This window comes from Myotis myotis, unplaced genomic scaffold (genome assembly GCF_014108235.1).
Source record: "Myotis myotis isolate mMyoMyo1 unplaced genomic scaffold, mMyoMyo1.p scaffold_m19_p_5, whole genome shotgun sequence".
Taxonomy (NCBI): domain Eukaryota; kingdom Metazoa; phylum Chordata; class Mammalia; order Chiroptera; family Vespertilionidae; genus Myotis; species Myotis myotis.
The window spans coordinates 83,638,036-83,656,456 of NW_023416357.1; the positions used below are offsets into that span (position 1 = coordinate 83,638,036).

Genomic DNA, 18,421 nt, shown 5'->3' on the forward strand with positions numbered 1-18,421 from the left:
AGTTTTCGAGGAGAGATGAAAGCACATATCTTTTAACGAGGAAAATTGATCCATTTACATTATTGTTATTTTTATATTACTGATTTGTCAGTAGCCTGAGCCTTTCCTGGGAGTTGAGGGTCATACAGATGCAGGGCAGGTCATACAGGTGCGGGTTTCGAAAAGGTTGCCACAGGCACCCTGGATGAGGGGAAAAGGTGAGGCTGCCCTTCTGGGCAGAGAGCTTCTAGCCAAGCTCAGTCTAGGGCAGTGGTTCTCAACCTTCTGGCCCTTTAAATACAGTTCCTCATGTTGTGACCCAACCATAAAATTATTTTCGTTGCGACTTCATAACTGTCATGTTGCTACTGTTATGAATCATAATGTAAATATCTGATATGCAGGATGGTCTTAGGCGACCCCTGTGAAAGGGTTGTTTGACCACCAAAGGGGTCGCGACCCACAGGTTGAGAACCGCTGTTCTAGGATGACAGGTTCCTCCTGACCCAGGAGAAGGTGGCCCGGGAGGGAGCCTCCCAGAGGCAGAGCCCCAGCTGTGACTCTCCTGGGAGGGGGGAGTTTCCTGAATCTGAAATAATATGCTTCTGCCTGCACCCATGCCCTCCTGCAGCTCACGGAGACCTCTTCACGCTACGCCCGCAAGATCTCCGGCACGACTGCCTTGCAAGAGGCACTGAAGGAGAAGCAGCAGCACATTGAGCAGCTGCTGGCTGAACGGGACCTGGAGCGGGCTGAGGTGGCCAAGGCCACGAGCCACATCTGCGAGGTGGAGAAGGAGATCGCCCTGCTCAAGGCGCAGCATGAGCAGGTGGGTGGGCAGGCGGGCAGTGGGCACCCAGAGGGGCACCAGCAGCCTCCCCAGGCCAGGCTCACAGGTCACTCACACTCAGAGTGCAGACGATGGATGTGCAGAGAAGACTCCTCCTCCAACTGGTGGAAGTCCTTCCAGTGGATAGGTTCACATGCTTTCAGAAGCTGGATAGAGTCCGGTCGGTGAGGCTCAGGAGTTGAGTGTGCACCCGTGCACTGAGAGGTCACGGTTCGATTCCCCGTCAGGGCACATGCCTGGGTGGCAGGCTTGATCCCCAGCAGGGGTTGTGCAGGAGGCAGCCGATCAGTGTTGATATTCTCTCTCATCAATGTTTCTATCTCTCTCTCCCTTCCTCTCGCTCTTAAAATAAGTAACAACATCTTTAAAAAAAGAAAGTTAGAAAAAAGAACCTGGAAATAAACTGTCCCCTGCTTTTTCCTACCTCCTCAGTACGAGCCTTTCCTCGGTCATGGAACATTCTTCCCCATCTGAACAGCTAGCTGCGTTGTCGCTGTCACAGGCTGCGTCCTTGCTGACGTGGCCAGTCCCCTGCTATTGTTTAAATTGTTTCCAGTTTCTCACTTTTTCAAAATAACTCTCGTGCACACATTTTCTGTGTACACCTGTCCTCGTTTCAGATTGAACTTTCCAGCAGATTCGTGGGTTGGGCTTCAGGGAAGTAATCCCCTGCAGACAGCCTTGAGTCATCTGCTGTCGCATGTCTACTCTTCCCTGATGTTTGTCACCTGCGTGAGAGCCCCCTCCTGGGCCACTGCCCCCATTTGGGGCCAGCTCACCCCTCTCTTGGGTGCTGGAATTAATAAGGCCAAGTTCAGACCTAGCCAGTTTGACTCAGTGGATAGAGCATTGGCCTGCAGACTGAAGGGTCCCGGGTTCGATTCTGGCCAAGGGCATTTGCCCAGGTTGCAAGCTCAATCCCCTATAGGGGGCAGCGTGCAGGAGGCAGCCAATCAATGATTCTCTCTCATCTTTGATGTTTCTCTCTCCCTCTCCCTTCCTCTCTGAAATCAATAAAAATATATTTAAAAAATAAGGCCAGCCCTGACCGGTTTGGCTCAGTGGATAGAGCGTCGGCCTGCTGACTGAAAGGTCCCAGGTTCAATTCCGGTCAAGGGCATGTACCTTGGTTGTGGACACATCCCCAGTAGGAGGTGTGCAGGAGGCAGCTGATCGATGTTTCTCTCTCATCGATGTTTCTAACTCTCTATCCCTCTCCCTCCCTCTCTGTAAAAAATCAATAAAATATATTTAAAAAAATAAAATAAAAAATAGGCTTCCTTCACATTAAAAAAAAAAAAACTTAAAAAAAAATAAATAAAAATAAAAAATAAGGCCAAGCTTATGTGTGCTGTGGCAGGGGCCTTCTCAAGACAATGTGTTTTAGGTCCTTGGGAGTTGGGGGAGGTGGCAGATATTGGGGTGCTAGATATGGGGGCAGGTGGACTTGAGGTTCCCACTGGGTGAGGCCGCAGCTGGGCCTACCCATCACATCAGGCCCACCCCTCACATCAGGCCCACAGTCCAAGCTCACCTAAGGCTGGCAGGGGAGTAGGGGTGGCTAGGGTTCCAGGCCTGACTCCTTGCACCCACCCCTGCTACCTCCCACCCCTCCCCCACTTGGCCCCCGGTCCCCAGAAGGAGGCTGACCCTGTTCTGTCCTTGCTGGGGGCCCAGTATGTTGCAGAAGCAGAGGAGAAGCTGCAGCGGGCCCGGCTGCTGGTGGAGAGCGTGCGGAAGGAGAAGGTAGACCTGTCCAACCAGCTGGAGGAGGAGAGGAGGTATGTGCTGCCCCTGCCCTGGTCCTGGGAGCACATTTTCTCTGAGCCTCTGTAGGATGACCCAGGTCCAAATCCGGCTTCCACCACTTACAGGCTGCATCCCCTGGACTAGTGACATGAGCTCTGTGGGCCTCAGTCATCTCATCTGTAATGTGGGCTGGTGATCCCCATATCTACAAGCTGTTGGGGGCACTTACATGATAATTCCAGTAAAGCTCCCAGCATGTGCTGAACACATGGGGACACTGTCCTTCCCACCTGTGTGGGTTCACTGTTCCTGCCACACACGGCTCAGGAAGCCTGTCATGAGGAGAATGCCCCGTGGAGGGGGTGGCCCGTGCCCCTAGGGCAGTGATGGCGAACCTATGACACGCGAACTCATTTTTTTGGTTGATTTTTCTTTGTTAAATGGCATTTAAATATATAAAATAAATATCAAAAATATAAGTCTTTGTTTTACTATGGTTGCAAATATCAAAAAATTTCTATATGTGACACGGCATCAGAGTTAAGTTAGGGTTTTTCAAAATGCTGACACGCCGAGCTCAAAAGGTTCGCCATCACTGCCTGAGGGAGATATGCACCATGAGGAAGAGCCAGTGCTCTCACCCCTTGAACCAGCTCAGGTCCGCGGAGTGCCCCTCTGGGGCAGGTTCTGTGCATGGAGCTCATAGCTCCTGTCCAGAAGCTCTGTTCCCATTTCACATGTCAAGAAACTGAGGCTTAGAGAAGCAGCAGCAAAGGGATGCTTGAAACGCCTTGCACCTGGTGTCAGCCCCATGCTGAGTGCTGTACCTGCACTGTCTCAACCTCACTATTAGCCTAGGCAGGTGTTAATTCATGTCACTCGTGAGAAACTGAGGCTCAGGGTAGGAAAGGGACTTGTCCCAGGCCACCAGCCTGTTCATCATTCGCTGGTTCTTTCTGCCCAGGTTCGGTGGCTAGTGGGGCTGTGGTTCCCTTTCTGTGGGTACCCTGGCCTGGCTTGGTCCTGGGTCACATGGGGGACAGGGTTTCCCTTGGCCCAGGAGCTTCTCTGTCTCCTGGCTGACACAGATTTCTGTGGCTTCCTTCCCTTCCCCGTGTAGTAGGCAGCCCCCCACCATGGGTCTGTTTTGGGACTTTCAGCCAGGCATGTGCTGCACAGGCTGTACCATCTGACTGGGGAGGGGAGGGCTTACTTAAATCTGCCAGAGATGCTTGTCAGGGTCCACACATCTGGTTCCCATGGCAACACGCCTGCTTGCCTAAAAACAAAAGCAGATCTTTAAGACATTGTGGGATTTGTGTTCAGGAAGGGCCTGGGTACAGGACCCAGCATTGCCCTGGATGCGCTTGGGCGGGTCCCTTGCCCTTTCTGGGCCTCAGTTTTCCTCATCTGTATGCTGGGAGCTGTCAGAAGCCCAAGAGCCGCTTTGTGAGCTGTAATGTGCCTGTGTCTCCCCTGTGGCGTCTTGGCACACGGGTGGGTGAATGTGTCTCCCCGCGGGTGGTGCCCTCCACATCAGGGAGCAGTGGGGATTGGGACTGTAGCCCCCAGTTTTGAGGCCTGTGAATGAGTGTGGGTCAGCAGGGAAAAGCCTACCCTCCTTCCCTGCCTCCCCCCACTGCACCCCCCGCCCTCCACTATTCTGTGTGGCCGTGTCCGTCCCCTGCAGTGGTGAAAACGGAGTGGCCACTAGCATCACTCTGTGTTCATTTATTCCCACAGCCACCCTGGGAGGAAGGATGTGGCATTGAGCACTCCCATTTTAGAGAAGTCGGTGGTCTCTGCGTGGAGCACAGGCCGGGAAGCTGGGAGGCTGGAGGTTTGCAGGAGATTCTGCCCCATCAGCCGTGTGGCTCTGGGCAGGTGTCCCCTAGACGGGGACAGCACCTTCTGTGTGGTCTGACCTCGGACTCTGGGCCATCTGTGGCCTCATCTCTCTGCCGTTGCTGACTTGGGGAAGCCCACCTGTCTGGGCAAAGCCCGCTCAGCTCCTTCTCCCCCCGCAGGAAGGTGGAGGACCTGCAGTTCCGCGTGGAGGAGGAGTCCATCACCAAGGGAGACCTGGAGGTAACAGTCACAGGCACCGCCTGGCTTGCTCGGCACCCCAGGCCCAGCCCTTGTGGGCAAATGGCCATGCGGTCCAGGCAGCACTTCCGGGTCCCCTCGGAGGGGCCATGGGGGTTTTGAGGGAGAAATGAAGAAGGGCCAAAGGTCATACTCTGGGAGAGTGGGGAGGGGTTGGTCATGAGAGACTCAGATGTCACAGGTGGGAATGGCTCAGCTCCCGGAGCCTGAGGGGCCATGCTTCTTGTCTTGGCCATCAAGGCATCCACAGGCCTGAGGACGTATTGGCTGGACTCCCCAGTCCCTGCCTTGTTGGGTAATGGCCCTAAAGGTGGACCCTGGGCCCTTAGTTCATCTTAGATTCCAGGTAAAATTTTGGCTAAAATTAGCTTGTTGTTGAGTCACAGAAATTATAGATGGAAAAACAGACTCAGAAAGGCAAATGGACTCACCCAGTAATAGAGCAAGTCAGTAGCCCCTGGGACCGGGGGCCAGGACTCCTGACTTCTGAGCTCAGCCGGAAAGGATGGCCATTATAGCACCTCCTTGTTATAATGCCTGGACAAGTGGTCTAGACACAGTGGACCTTGCACTCTTCAATCCAGCCCACCCTTTCTAAGCTGAGGGACGGGGGTGTTCACATCAATTAGTAAGCACCCCACCCTCCCCATCCCGGCCCTCCTCACGAAACCATGCAGATACCACAGTGCGTTCAGTCCCTCCCCACATGCTGAGCTGCCCCAACTGGCCTTGGGCAGCCTCTTCCCTTCTTGAGCCTGTTTGCTCTACTGTAAAATGAAGAGGTCGAACTAGGTCAGTGATTCTCAAACTTGAGGATTCATCACCTGGGTGGCTTGTTCAGCTACAGAAGGCTGGCCCCAGCCTCATTCAGCTGGTCTGGGTGGAACCTGAGAGTTCTAACGAGCTCCCAGGTGCGGCTGTAGGGTCACACTTTGGGAATCACTGCACTAGATCATTCTGAGCTCAGATTGGAAGTTGCAGTTTTTGATTTTGTAAAAGAGCTGTAGTAATATCCTTGTAAGTTCCGAAGCACCGCAAAAGCATGCGAATGGTTGTCCTGTCCCCTAGATGACTCCCGCTGGGGAGGGACATGTATGATCTGCACAGGGTCACTGCCAGCTGCCCCTGTTGGGGCAGGTTTTCCTTCTCAAGCTTAAAGGATGGATGTCAGGGCACAACATGGCGTAGGAGCCCAGGCCAGCGTCAGGGGGTTCTCATGGATGTTCCCCTCTTAGCCAAGGGGGCAGGTCATGGGGTTGTTTGGCTGGCTTTCCCATTGGATGGCTATCTCCTGCAGGGCTTGGGGTGGGCTTCTGGGAAAAGTGCCTGTAGGTGAGAAGAACAGAGACCCCCTCCTGCCAACTCCAGTCAATGGGGAAAAGCCTACAGGGAAATCCCACAGGCAGTTCAGGGAACTGGAACAAGAAACAGCATTAGGATCCAAGCCCGTTCTCTCCCACCCAGGGATTTCCTTCTTCTCATAACATGTGGTCAGGCTTCGTGTCTGTCTGTCTCTCTCCCGTGTCTCCATGTCCCTTGGTACATCTGTTCCCTCTCCCCACCACCCACCCAGCCTCCTGGCCCCACTCAGGCTCCAGCATCCACTAGCTACTAGCTGTCCTCTCAAGAGAATCTGATTGATCTCAGGATAGCCAATGAGCTATCTGACTTTAGATCAGCTTCCATCCCAGATCCAATTGTTCTTGGCTGGGAGAGGCAGGGGGTGGGACAGACAATGACTGACAGCTAATTCAGTCCAAAGGCAGTAGAGTCCTGTTGCTGCTGTTTTTATTGTGACCATATTCATGGTAACCAAAAGGCAAATTGTCCCAAAGTTCCATTCATCCCCACTCATCTTAAAAGTCAAAAATAAAACTCATAACACCTTCCAGCTATATCACCCCATCTCTCTGCTTGTCCTCCCCCTGACCTTGCTCCCCCAACCACAGGAGGCGCCTCATTCCACCCTCACAGCCTCCTTCCTGACCCCGATGTTGGCCTGTCCAAGGGCTCAGTCCGGGCCCACTTGCCTCTTGGTCTACGCTCTCCCTGAGAGCTTCCAGTCTGTGACATTAAATGTCCTTAATAAGCCCATGATTCCCCGGGTCTTCCCTGAGCCCTGCACTGGCGTGCCACCTGGACAGGTAGGTGACAGGCCCCTGTAGCACTTTCCTGGGGCTGCAGTAAAATAAAAAAAATTACTATAACTCGGTGGCTTAAAACAACACTAATTTATTCTTTGACAATTCTGGAGGCCAGAAGTCTGAAATCAAGGTGTGGGCAGGGTCATTCCTTTTGGAGGCCTCAGGGAGAATGCTCCATGCCTCCCTCCCAGCTCTGGTGGGTTGCTTGTAGCTGCCTCCCTGCCTCCCTCATCGCATGGCCTTCCTTCCTGTGTGTTCCCGTGTCTCTTCACGTGACCTTCTTACAAGGACAGTCATTGGATTTCAGGCCCACCTTAATCTAGTCTGACCTCATCTTAACTAATTACATGTGCAAAGAACCTATTCCAAACAAGGTCATGTTCTGAGGTTCCAGGTGGGTATGAAATTTGGGGGATGCTATTCAGTCCAGTACAGGAGCCCACATGTGACATGTCCCAAACAGATCTGTTTGTTCCTGTCTCTCCCTCACACCACCCCCTACCGTTCTCATCTCACAACTGGCCCACAATCCACACAGATGCTCAGGCCCCACAGCTCAAATTCACCTTGAACCTTCTCTTTCCCTCATCTCTCATCTGACATCCTTTTGACCTTGCCGCCAAAATGATCTTCATCCCCACGTCCACCTTCCTGGGTCAGCCACAGCGCCCTGCCTCGGACAGCTGCACAGCCAGCTGGCTGCTCTGTTTCTGCTCTTATTCCTCAGCTGTCCGTTCTTCACACTGAAGCCACGTAGCCTTTTTAAAAATATCTTTTTAATTTTTAACATTGGAAAATTTTGAACCCTCTTTTACACATTCAACGATTTTCACCTCATAGTCACTCGTTCCAGCCACACTCCCCTATCCCCCTCCCATGTTATTTTGAAGCAAACTGCAGACATCATATGACCAAATCTTTTAAAAACGTAAATCAGATCCTGTCCGTTTTCTGCTCACACATCCGTGCCACCACCCTAGATAAAAGCCAGGCTCTGGAGAATGGCCCGGAAGACCCTGGGGATCCCGCCCCGAGCACCTCTGCTCCAGGCACAGGGGCTCCTCTGCTTCTGGAACACCCCACGCTCTGTCTGCCTCTGAGCTTCTGCACGTGCTGGTTCCTCTGCCGGAAACACTCACTCCTCCACCCCTGCCTGGGTCCTGCTTCCCCTGCAGGTCTCACCTTGAGGAGGCCTCTTGGAGAGCTTCCGCAGCCTCCTCCTTTACCTCCATCCCACTTGCCCGCCACCCGGTGCTCTGTCCCTATTTCGAGCCACAGCCTGAAGTTATCTTCCCTGATCATTTATTGTTTGCACCCCTCCCTAGAGTGTGAGCCCCTTGGGGGTGGGGACCCTGTCTGTCTTTTTTCCGTTTATGTCCCCGAAGCCAGAGCAGAGCAGGGGCATGGCCAGTGCTTCTCCAGGAGGGAATCCCGGGTCACAGGCTGGGATGTGTTTTGTGGTCCCCACAGGGGTGTTGCCCTGTTGCATCATAGAAACCTGTGCCACTCCCTGACACCAAGGTTCAGGTTATTTTTTGTTAATTAAATAGCCCCTCAGTGTTTTTATTCATTTTCATGTAACAGAAAGAGCCAGTTTTATGAACGCAGAATCAGCTATTGGTTGAGGAGGATTTGGTGCGAGGCCTGAAGGGACATCTAGAGGAGTGACATGTGCCCATGACCTTCAGGAGCCCCTTGTGCAGTTGGGGAAACTCCTTCCCCATTTAATTAATAATAACAATGTGCCAGGCGTGGCTGTGTGCTTTGGATGGGGTGACACGGTCCATGTGAGGAGAAGGAAATGAGCCGCAGGCCCTTCAGGCTGGACTGAGCTCCAGGACAGGACTCAGGAGTCTGTCACTGCTCCCGTTGCTGGTGGAAACCCTGCCTCCCCTCTGAGTCCAGCTGGTCCGGGAAAGGCGCCAGTCCTGGGTCCAGCGGCCTGAGTCTGGACCTTGTGCTGCCCGAAGTGCGATTCTGAGCCTGAGGCTTTTTCTGCCTGTAGTGACCTCTCCCGCAGGCTGGGGAGACGGCCTTGATAGTGGCTTTCAGAACATTAACTCCAGGGGCCCTGACAGTGTCTGAAACAGGAGTGTGGTGGCCCCCCACAGGCCCTGGGCAGTGCCCTGGAGCAGAATGGGAGGCCAAACCGTCCACCCCACCTAAAATCTAGCCTCTGAGGCTGCCCCTCAAGCTCCTACATCGAATTTACCTTAATTAACTGAGCACCAGAGCAATTCCACTGAGCTCCCCTGTGCCCCCACAAAGACCCCGGTCCATGGACCAGGAGGCTAGATGTTCTGAAGGTGATGGAGAAGAGTCCCCTTGGGGGGGTGGCAGGGACACACCAAATGAAATTGCCCTTAAATTGTAAGGCTCGGGGCTTTTCCTTGCCTGTGGGGCCACCAGTAGGGCATTTATGGTCATGCTCCGTCTAGCCTGGGTCTCGGGCAGTGCTGCTGTGCCCACCATTGGGGAGAAGGGGGCAGGGTGATGGCCTGCGAGGCTGGGATGAGGCACCATCGTCAGCCTGTGATTTTCTGGAAGAGACTGAGCGTAGCTGCTTGTTAGCATTGCAGCCTGCTGCCCTCTTGAGAGAGAAAGAGGGAACCTTTTTAGTTCATTTAGGAAAACTCAGAAATATATAAGGTCACAGGCCACCGGACATGAACGTCTCAGTAGTTCTTGATGAATTGCAGACGTATTTCAGGAACGGGAGGTACCAGCTTACCCAGCTGCCCTCAGCCCTGCCGGTGTCGGGTGTGTATTCTTCTTACAAATATGTGCACGTTGGTGAACCTGCTTCTTCAGAACTGCCCCCGCGGACTTGCTTTAACTTTGTTTCTCCTGGACGAGGAGGGGACAGGCGGGAGGGTAAGGAGGACCATGCCTCTCCCTACCGTGAACTGGTCTCCATGCTAGTCTGGGTGCTCACCGATCTGCTATGGGAACCCAAATGCCAGCCCAGATGCCCGAAGAATGCCGGGCTTTGTTAGTGTGTGAAGTGGGAGTTGTGAAGCTGGGACAGAAATGCCCTTGTGCTTTCGGGAGACTGGCTGTCTCTGCAGGGCCCGGGGTGGGGGGGATGGGGGAGTGGCGGGGGGGCGGGTGGCCACCACAGGCCGGGCTTGGGGCTGGGCAGTGGGAGGCACAGCTCAGCCTCCACCAGGGAGGCCAGGCTGGGAGAACCATGATGGTGTGGGTATAGTTTTGAAAACCTTCCATTCATTTGGTTCATCCACCTTCAGCACAGGCCTGAGGGCCAGGAATCCTGGGGTCATTTACTGTTCTTCCATCCTGGTGGCCTGTGTGCAGGACCCTGGGCCTGGCCTGAAAAACAGCCCGCAGAGTCCCCGTGGGGAAGGGGAGAAGGCTGGCACTCCTCCCCAGAGCTGCAAAGGGGAGGGCCACCTGGAGGTGACAGAAGGGACCCAGGGTGCCCTTAAAGAAACCCAGCCAGGACACAGGGCAGGAGGCAGGCCCACCTCACCAGACCTCTCTTTCCCTCAGCCACCTCCTCTCCTCGACCTGTTTTCCTGTCTTGTTCATGGTAGATGACACGGCCTCTCTCTCTCTCTTTCCCTCTCTCTTCCTCCGGCTTCCTTTCCCTGTGCCCTCTGCCCTGCCCCTCCCTCCCACCCACGGGTGGACCAGACCCAGACACAGCTGGAGCACGCGCGCATTGGGGAGCTGGAGCAGAGCCTGCTGCTGGAGAAGGCGCAGGCCGAGCGCCTGCTCCGAGAATTAGCCGACAACAGGGTAACACGCCTGCCGCCTCCGCCCACCAGCGCCGGCCCCTGGCGCCCCGGGGCTCCCCTGTTTGATTATTTTCTCTGTCCTTGGCTGCTGTCCTCATTGTTTCTTCCCTTTTGTGCCCTTTCTAGGAGGGAAGTGGTGACACGGATGTCTATTGGGGAGGAGGGGGCTTAGCTCTCTGGGACTTTGCTCCCCAGCCGGTCCCATTGGCCGGGAATGTCCTGTGAGACCCTCCGCGCCCTCCCTCCCATGCATTGCCATGACAAGGCTCGGTCAGGTTCAGAAATCAGGGGTCTCTTGGGACAGGTCTGCCTTCTGCGGGCAGTCATGGAGACAACCTATCCATGCCTCCCTTCTCCCAGCTGGGAAGGTGGAGGTTGGGGGACTTTAGATCCAGTTTCTCTAGTCTGGAAGGTCTTAAATATGGTGCTAAGAGGGGCCCCCTGAAGGACCTGGGGCTGGGGGAGGAGGGGGTGTTCCTAGGTTAGGGAAAGCTCTGTTTGGGAGTGGTTCCCCCCAAGTCCCAGGGCCTGGTTCCAAGTCTAGACTCCAGGCCTAGCTGGCCCCTCCACAGCCCATGCATGTCCCGGGACTGGCCCCCGTGCAGGTACACACATCCAAACAGCTGGCTGGCCCAGCCCAGGGGACAGTGCAGCCACCGTTCTCCTGGCAACGGCGCTAACAGCCAGCGAGCAGTGATTGGGGCGTAAACAGCATGGAGTGTGGGTGAGCAGCGGTCAGTCTCTGCATGTTGGCCTCAGCACCAGGGAGTGTGTGCATGCGGGGGTACCGGGGGACACAGAGGGCACTGCACTAAGCGTTGCCCGGTGACCGTGTGCTTGTGCAGTACACACGCGTGTGCACAGAGGCTACTGGCAGAAACTGACCCAGTCACAGTTAATAGGCTGCAGCCCTTCACACCCAGGCACCCCAACCTGATTGAAAAAAACAAAAACAGGTTCATTGAACTAAAGGTCAGCTTCAGAAACAAAAATGTTTAAGCTTGTAACGGATTTAAAACGCTTAAATATTTGTTTCCAAATCTGTGACCATTGACATGATCAAGGTGAACCTCAGGAGGGTGGAACCTCTGATCTCAGAGTTTTCCCTCAGGAGGCAGTTCTGGGAGCATTAATTTTGTTCTGCTTTAGGCATTCGACCGGCCCTTCTTTGGCCACCCCCTGCAGACAGCCCGAGTCCACCCATTCCAGCTGGGGGACTTGCAAACTTCCCTGTCGCCTCTGCCCTTTAAACTGAAAGCCATAACCTCGAATAAGTGGGGTTTTTAACCATCAATTTGCCCCACGCCTGGTGCAGTGGGGACAGTTGACTCCCTGAATCGCTGGGGTACAAGTCAGGGGGCTCTTTCTGGGAGGTGTGGTGGGCAAGGCCATGAGAAAAGCCAGCACTTGGGTAGGAGTGGATGCCCTTCCCTTCTCACGACCTTACCCCACGGGGATTGGAGCCCTTGCGTGGTGAGGAAGCCCCCGCACCCCTGCGGATCACCCTCGCTCTCCAGCCGGCCAGCTCACCGTCTCCCTCTCTCCCGGTAGCTGACCACGGTGGCCGAGAAGTCACGGGTGCTGCAGCTGGAGGAGGAGCTGAACCTGCGGCGGGGCGAGATCGAGGAGCTGCAACAGTGCCTGCTGCACTCCGGCCCGCCGCCCGCTGACCACCCCGAGGCCGCGGAGACCCTGCAGCTGCGGGAGCGGCTGCTGTCGGCCAGCAAGGAGCACCAGAGGGAGAGCGGTGTGCTGCGGGACAAGTACGAGAAGGCCCTGAGGGCCTACCAGGCTGAGGTGGAGAAGCTGCGGGCCGCCAACGACAAGTATGCACAGGAGGTGGTGGACCTCAAGGCCAAGGTCCAGCAGGCCACCAGCGAGAACATGGGGCTCATGGACAACTGGAAGTCCAAGCTGGACTCGCTGGCCTCGGACCACCAGAAGTCCCTGGAGGACCTCAAGGCCACCCTGAACTCGGGCCCTGGCGCCCAGCAGAAGGAGATCGGGGAGCTGAAGGCTGTGATGGAGGGCATCAAGATGGAGCACCAGCTGGAGCTGGGCAACCTGCGCGCCAAGCACGACATCGAGACGGCCATGCACGTGAAGGAGAAGGAGGGCCTGCGGCAGAAGCTGCAGGAGGCCCAGGAGGAGCTGGCCGGGCTGCAGCAGCACTGGCGGGCCCAGCTGGAGGTGCAGGCCGGCCAGCACCGGCTGGAGCTGCAGGAGGCCCAGGACCAGCGCCGGGACGCCGAGCTGCGGGTACACGAGCTGGAGAAGCTGGACGCGGAGTACCGGGGCCAGGCGCAGGCCATCGAGTTCCTCAAGGAGCAGATCTCCCTGGCCGAGAAGAAGATGCTGGACTATGAGCTGCTGCAGCGGTCAGAGGCCCAGAGCAAGCAGGAGGCTGAGAGGCTGCGGGAGAAGCTGCTGGTCGCCGAAAACAGACTCCAGGCTGTCGAGTCCCTGTGCTCGTCCCAGCACACCAACGTACGCAGCACCTTCCTGTGGGCTGTGCGGGCCCCTGGGCAACAGCAACTCGGGCTTGAGAGCTGGCTGGGGAGGGCCTAGTGTTTACTGATCCCTTTTTTCAGCCCAGGGAAGTGTTTTCGTTGCCCCCAGGTACATGCCCATTGAGATATGGGGGCACTAGGCTCAGAGGAGGAAGCCTCTTGTCCCTCTGCGAGAAGGGCAGCCGGCCCTGTGACTGTAGGGACCCATGATGGTCTAAGCTGACCTGGCTGGGTCTCCCACAGACCAGGCCTGGAGAGAGATGTAACTCAGAGCAGAGAACAGGCTTCCTCCAAGTCCCCAAGTCCCTGATGTGCCGACATATGTCCTACTGTGAGTCCCTGTGCTGTGGGCTGGCATTGACGTGGACAAGCCCTGCCCATCCCCGGGCTCCCATCTCCAACAGGAGCGCTGACCCAGGGATCTGAGGGCGCCCTCTTGCTGCTGGTCCTAATGAGATGAGCCACAGTCCAATGGTCACTTTCCCAGAGTGTGGGGTCCCGGGAGTGGGGTCTGGAAGGCTGGAGGGGTGGCCCTGGAGACGCTACTGCTGCCAGTATCAGCTTTGCTCCAAATCCAGACGTCCCGGCTGAGCACGCTAGGGAGGCCCAGACGGGTTGTGTTCACTCCAGTGGGCTGGGAAGGGCCTTGAGTGGCTCTGGGCACCACACCTTGTGCCAGGCCCTATGTTGCCCCATTTCAACTTCATTCCCACGAGGTCAATGCTCCATTTCATAGATGATCCAACCAAGACCTCAAGACGAGTAACCTTCCCAGGGTTTCTGCCCACCAGTGGCAGAGGTGGTGCCCAACCCTGGTGCCAGAGGGCTGCCAGAGGGTGCTCAGGATGACAAACGTCAAGTTTGATGTGAAGGGACAGATAGCAGCATGATCGTTGCCTTTTTACAGGCCCCAGGGTTCTTGGGCTTCCGGTTCCCCTTGTACTTTTACACTAGCACTCAGCATTCCAGCAGTAAGTCTTCAGGAGGTCCGAGGACAGGGTGCCTGTCATGCCTCGAGGTCCCACTGCAGCAGCCTTCTGGCCCCTTCTGCTAGGAAGTGACGTGTTTAACAAGTGCTCTCCCAGGATCCTGGGCAGAGGGGAAGGAAGAGCCCAGGTTAGCCTATGTGCATACGGCCCGATTGGCTTCTCAGGCCGGGGGGTCAGGCCTGGGACCCACACATGGACTCCCTTAGCGGGAGAGGTTTGGGGCTGCTGTAGCTCCACAGAGCATGGGGGACAGAGGTCTAAGGGTGGCCTCCTGCTCCTCAGTCACAGTCCTCGGGTAGAGGAGGGGGTAGTGACCTCAAGAAGACCTCTCTTCTACATGCACAGGGTCTCAGTCTGGACCCACATGTCCAGGTACAACTGGATATTTAGTCTAATGTAATAAGTATGAGAATTTTTAAAAGATGTTTTAGTGTGTGCCTCATTTTCCCTGCAGTGTTTGTAAATAAAGATCTAGGGGCTTAGTTATCACTTGCTGCGAACAAAATGGGGCTTGGGATGTATGAGAAGAAGTATGAAGGGCAGGTTGATGGAGGTGACTGCCTCCTGATCTGCAGTGTTAGACTCTGACAAACTGCAAGCTCAGAGGACAGCCAGCGTGGACAGGAGGCCAGAAACTTTTGGAGAAGGAAGCAGTAAGGGGCCAGTTGATGTTTGCCCAGATTTTTTTTCCTTGATCTTTTCTTCTTCGGCTTCTGAGTTTATTATTTAGAAGACGTGTTAGAGAGAAAGGAAGTAGCATTTCTTGAAGTCCCTCTGGGAGGCAGTCCGGAGTATGCTCTGCACACACTGCCCCATGGCAGTCGATACTTGTTTCATGGAGGGGAAACCGAGGCTGGAATCTTGCCTCTGGATGTTGATGGGAACCAACCTCTGTAGGCATCCCAGGGAAGGAGATGTCTGTTCAATATAATACACATTTTCAACAGAGGTAGGGGCGGGAGGTGTTCACATGGCAGCTACACAGCAGCCTTGGGATGAGGGGAACAGAGGAGGGTCCTCTGTTGTCAGGAGGGTCATCTCAAGGACATCTGTGCTCCCTGCCACTGCAAGTCCCCTTATGTAGCGTAGGCGTGAAGTATGCTGGGCCGGCTGGGGCTGGGGGCAGAGGGGCGGCGAGCGTCCCCCTTACAGTCCTCTTCTTTCAGATGATTGAGTCGAACGACATTTCAGGGGAGAAGATCAGGATGAAGGAGACTGTGGAGGGTGAGTGGCCGCTGGGCAGGCGGGACCCGGGCTTTGGGGACAGGCTGGTTGGTTCTGCCTTGGAGCTGGTGCCACTTGGTTTTGCATCATCTGCCGTTTGGTGAGAGGTGCCTACTGCATGCACGAGCCATCACCCCACCCCACAGGTGAGGCGGGCTGCAGCTCTGTTTATTGAGTGCTGGGCGTACCTTGTTGTTTGTTTGGTTCTACATTGTTTTTAAAATAGGTGTAAACTACAAATGGGCCAAAGGGCATAAGGTGAAGGGTCCTCTTCCCTGTTCCCTTCCCAAAGGCACAAAGTTGGTCAGCTTCTGTCCCCATGCAGAGAGCGTTTCCGCACATACAAGCGGACAGGTAACAGATGGTGCCATGGCTCCCACTCTGCTCGGTCCCTTACTTTTTTCCATTTAATAATGTGTCTTGGAGACTCTTCCTCATCACTACATTCTTTTCCGTGGTGCACAATATGCCATTGTGGAGCTGCCATCCTGTATTTAGCCAGTTTCCTGCTGATGGGTTGTAGGTTGTTTTTACAGTAAATTACCTCCTCCCTGGGCTCAACCAATTTTAACTCCCACTGGCTGTGGTTGAAAGTGTGTTTCCCGCCCAGCCAGTGTGGTTCAGTGGTTGAGCATCAACCCATGAACCAGGAGGTCACAGTTTGATTCCCGGGCAGGGCACATGCCCAAGTTGCAGGCTTGATCCCCAGTAGGGGGCGTGCAGGAGGCAGCCAATCGGTGATTCTTGCTCATCATTGATGTTTCTAACTCTCTCCCTCTCCCTTCCTCGCTCTGAAATCAATAAAAACATATTTTAATAAGAAAAATAGTGTTTCCTCACAAGCCTCCCCAACAATGTTTCATCAAGCTTTGTGATCGCTGCCAATCTGAAGAGTAAACATGTTGCCTGATGTAATTTCAACTAACCTTTCGCTCACTGTGACTGGAATGCCATTTCCATTTCTACTGCATCCTTTACCCATTGTATTCCTGTTGTTATTGATCTTTTTGTTCATTTTTTAGAAACTCCTTATTTGTGACATTGCAAACATATCCCCCAAGTTGTGGTTTGGTTTTCTTATAATGGTATTTGCCATGCAGATTTTCTTAAATCGATCTTTTGGGGGGGGGGGGGGGCTTTTGTATTTATTATTTTCATTAATTATCTCATGGTTTCTTCTAGTACTTTTTAGTTCCATATTCTATGTTTAAATCTCTGATCCATCTAGAATTCTAGAAGGTGTGGGGTAAGGATCCATTTTTATTTTTTTCCTAAAAGAGTACCCCATATTTGAAAAATTTATCTCCCCTTCTCTACAGATTTGAATTGCCAACCTTATTATTTTTAACTTTCCTTATGTAACTGACTCTATTTCTGGATTTTCTATTCCTTTCCAATGACTTTTCTATCTGTTCATGTGCCAATTCTATCATTTTTAAAAAATTTTTATTGATTTTGGAAAGGGAGGAAGGGAGAGAGAAAGAGAGAGACATTGTTGTGAGAGAGACATCCACCGGTTGCCTCTCACACCCGCCCTGACTGGGGATCAAATCCATGACCTTCTGCTGTAGAGGACGATGCTCCAACCTACTTAGCCGCACCAGCCACGGCCTATAATGTTTTAATTATCCAAGCTCTGTTTGGTTTTTAATTACTGGCAAGGCTACCCTTGCCTAACTCTGCCCTTTCAAAATTCTCTTGGCCATTTTTTTTTTTTAATCCTCACCTAAGGACATGCTTAGAGAGAGGAAGGGAGAGAGAGAGAAACATCGATGTGAGAGAAACATCTATTGATTGCATTTCATTCTGGCTCCAACCAGGGATTATATCCACAACCCAGGTAAGTGCCCTGACCGAGAATTGAACCGCAACCTCCTGGTTCATACATCGACGCTCAGCCACTGTGCCACACCGGCCCGGTTCGTCTATCCAGTATTGAATGCACAGGGCCTAGTGACATGGGCACCATTATTACCATCTGCATTTTTCACTCGAGGAAACTCTGAGAGTTAAGTTGCCTGAGACCACACAGTACTGGAGCCTTTAATTCAGAGTGAGCTACCCAGGGGGACGGGTGGCAACCACTGGACCCCAGCGCTGGACCTGGAGCATTAATGGCCCCTCATCTCTCCCTTCTCCCCTAGGCCTGCAGGACAAGCTGAACAAGAGGGACAAAGAGGTGACAGCCTTGACGAACCAGACTGAGATGCTCAGGGCCCAAGTAAGTGGTAAGTCTCGCTCCCGCAGGGCAGATGCGGGGGCTTTCCTCGGGGCCACTGCCAGTGGAGCGCGGGGAGGGTTGGCATCTGGGCCAGGGTCCCCTCCTGCACTCCGCCTTGAGGAGGAGTGGCCTGGGCCAGTTCACCTACACGAAACTTCCATGGGCAGCAGGGAGTGGGGGGGATAGGAGCCCTTTCTTGGTCCATAATAGAATCAGGGACCCTGGCCAGCTTCTCTCGCAGCGGCCACTCTGTTCTGAATACCACCAGGACGTTTTAGTTTCTCAGGCCACTTGGACACAGTCTGTCTGCCCCAGCCCCTAGAGGAAATACCAGGGTTTTGGAATCGGGGGAAGGGCACAGGCTGCAGCAGAGAGCAAGGCACAGGGGAAAACTGGCTCCCTGCCCAGGCGCTCTGGTGGGACAGATTCCCACGGCGATCCTGACCCCCCCTTCTTTCCTGCTGGCTGACCCTCAGCGCTGGAGAGCAAGTGCAAGTCGGGGGACAAGAAGGTGGACGTCCTCCAGAAGGAGAAGCGGCGCTTGGAGGCCGAGCTGGAGGCAGTGTCCCGGAAGACCCACGACGCCTCGGGCCAGCTGGTGCTCATCAGCCAGGAGCTGCTCAGGAAGGAGCGGTGCGTAGCGGGCAGGGTGCTCGGACCCGCCTGGCCTGCCTTCCCTCTGCCTGACCCTCACCCCGCCTGACATTAGCCAGTCTTCTCCAGAGGTGGGCGAGGATGGCCTGGGTAGGACAGGTGGCTGGCACCACCAGGGGTCTCTGTGCTCTCCTCTAAGCTCGGGGGAGGCCTCAGAATCCTCCCTCCACAGTGCTTTCTCCAAGCAGAGCTTACAGGCAAGACGCGTGGTTCCCAAGCTTCCTGGCCTTCACTGCT

General features: G+C 54.5%; 1 protein-coding gene across 7 annotated transcripts in view; it reads left to right on the plus strand.

Annotated features, from left to right (window-relative positions):
• The window catches only part of CLIP2 (CAP-Gly domain containing linker protein 2), a 70,300-nt gene that overhangs the window by 42,345 nt on the left and 9,534 nt on the right, over window positions 1–18,421 (plus strand). For 4 of the 7 annotated variants that reach the window (XR_004967383.1, XM_036308026.1, XM_036308022.1 and 1 more), the window contains exons 6-13: window positions 611–808; window positions 2,507–2,610; window positions 4,606–4,666; window positions 10,483–10,587; window positions 12,138–13,073; window positions 15,252–15,309; window positions 17,454–17,537; window positions 18,007–18,163. Coding sequence is in view for 6 of the 7 variants with exons in the window: in XM_036308026.1 (XP_036163919.1) it covers window positions 611–808; window positions 2,507–2,610; window positions 4,606–4,666; window positions 10,483–10,587; window positions 12,138–13,073; window positions 15,252–15,309; window positions 17,454–17,537; window positions 18,007–18,163 (1,703 nt within the window). In the remaining variant the exon portion in view is untranslated. The remainder of the gene's footprint in view (window positions 1–610; window positions 809–2,506; window positions 2,611–4,605; window positions 4,667–10,482; window positions 10,588–12,137; window positions 13,074–15,251; window positions 15,310–17,453; window positions 17,538–18,006; window positions 18,164–18,421) is intronic. The other 3 variants (XM_036308028.1, XM_036308025.1, XM_036308027.1) reach the window with 3 other exon arrangements.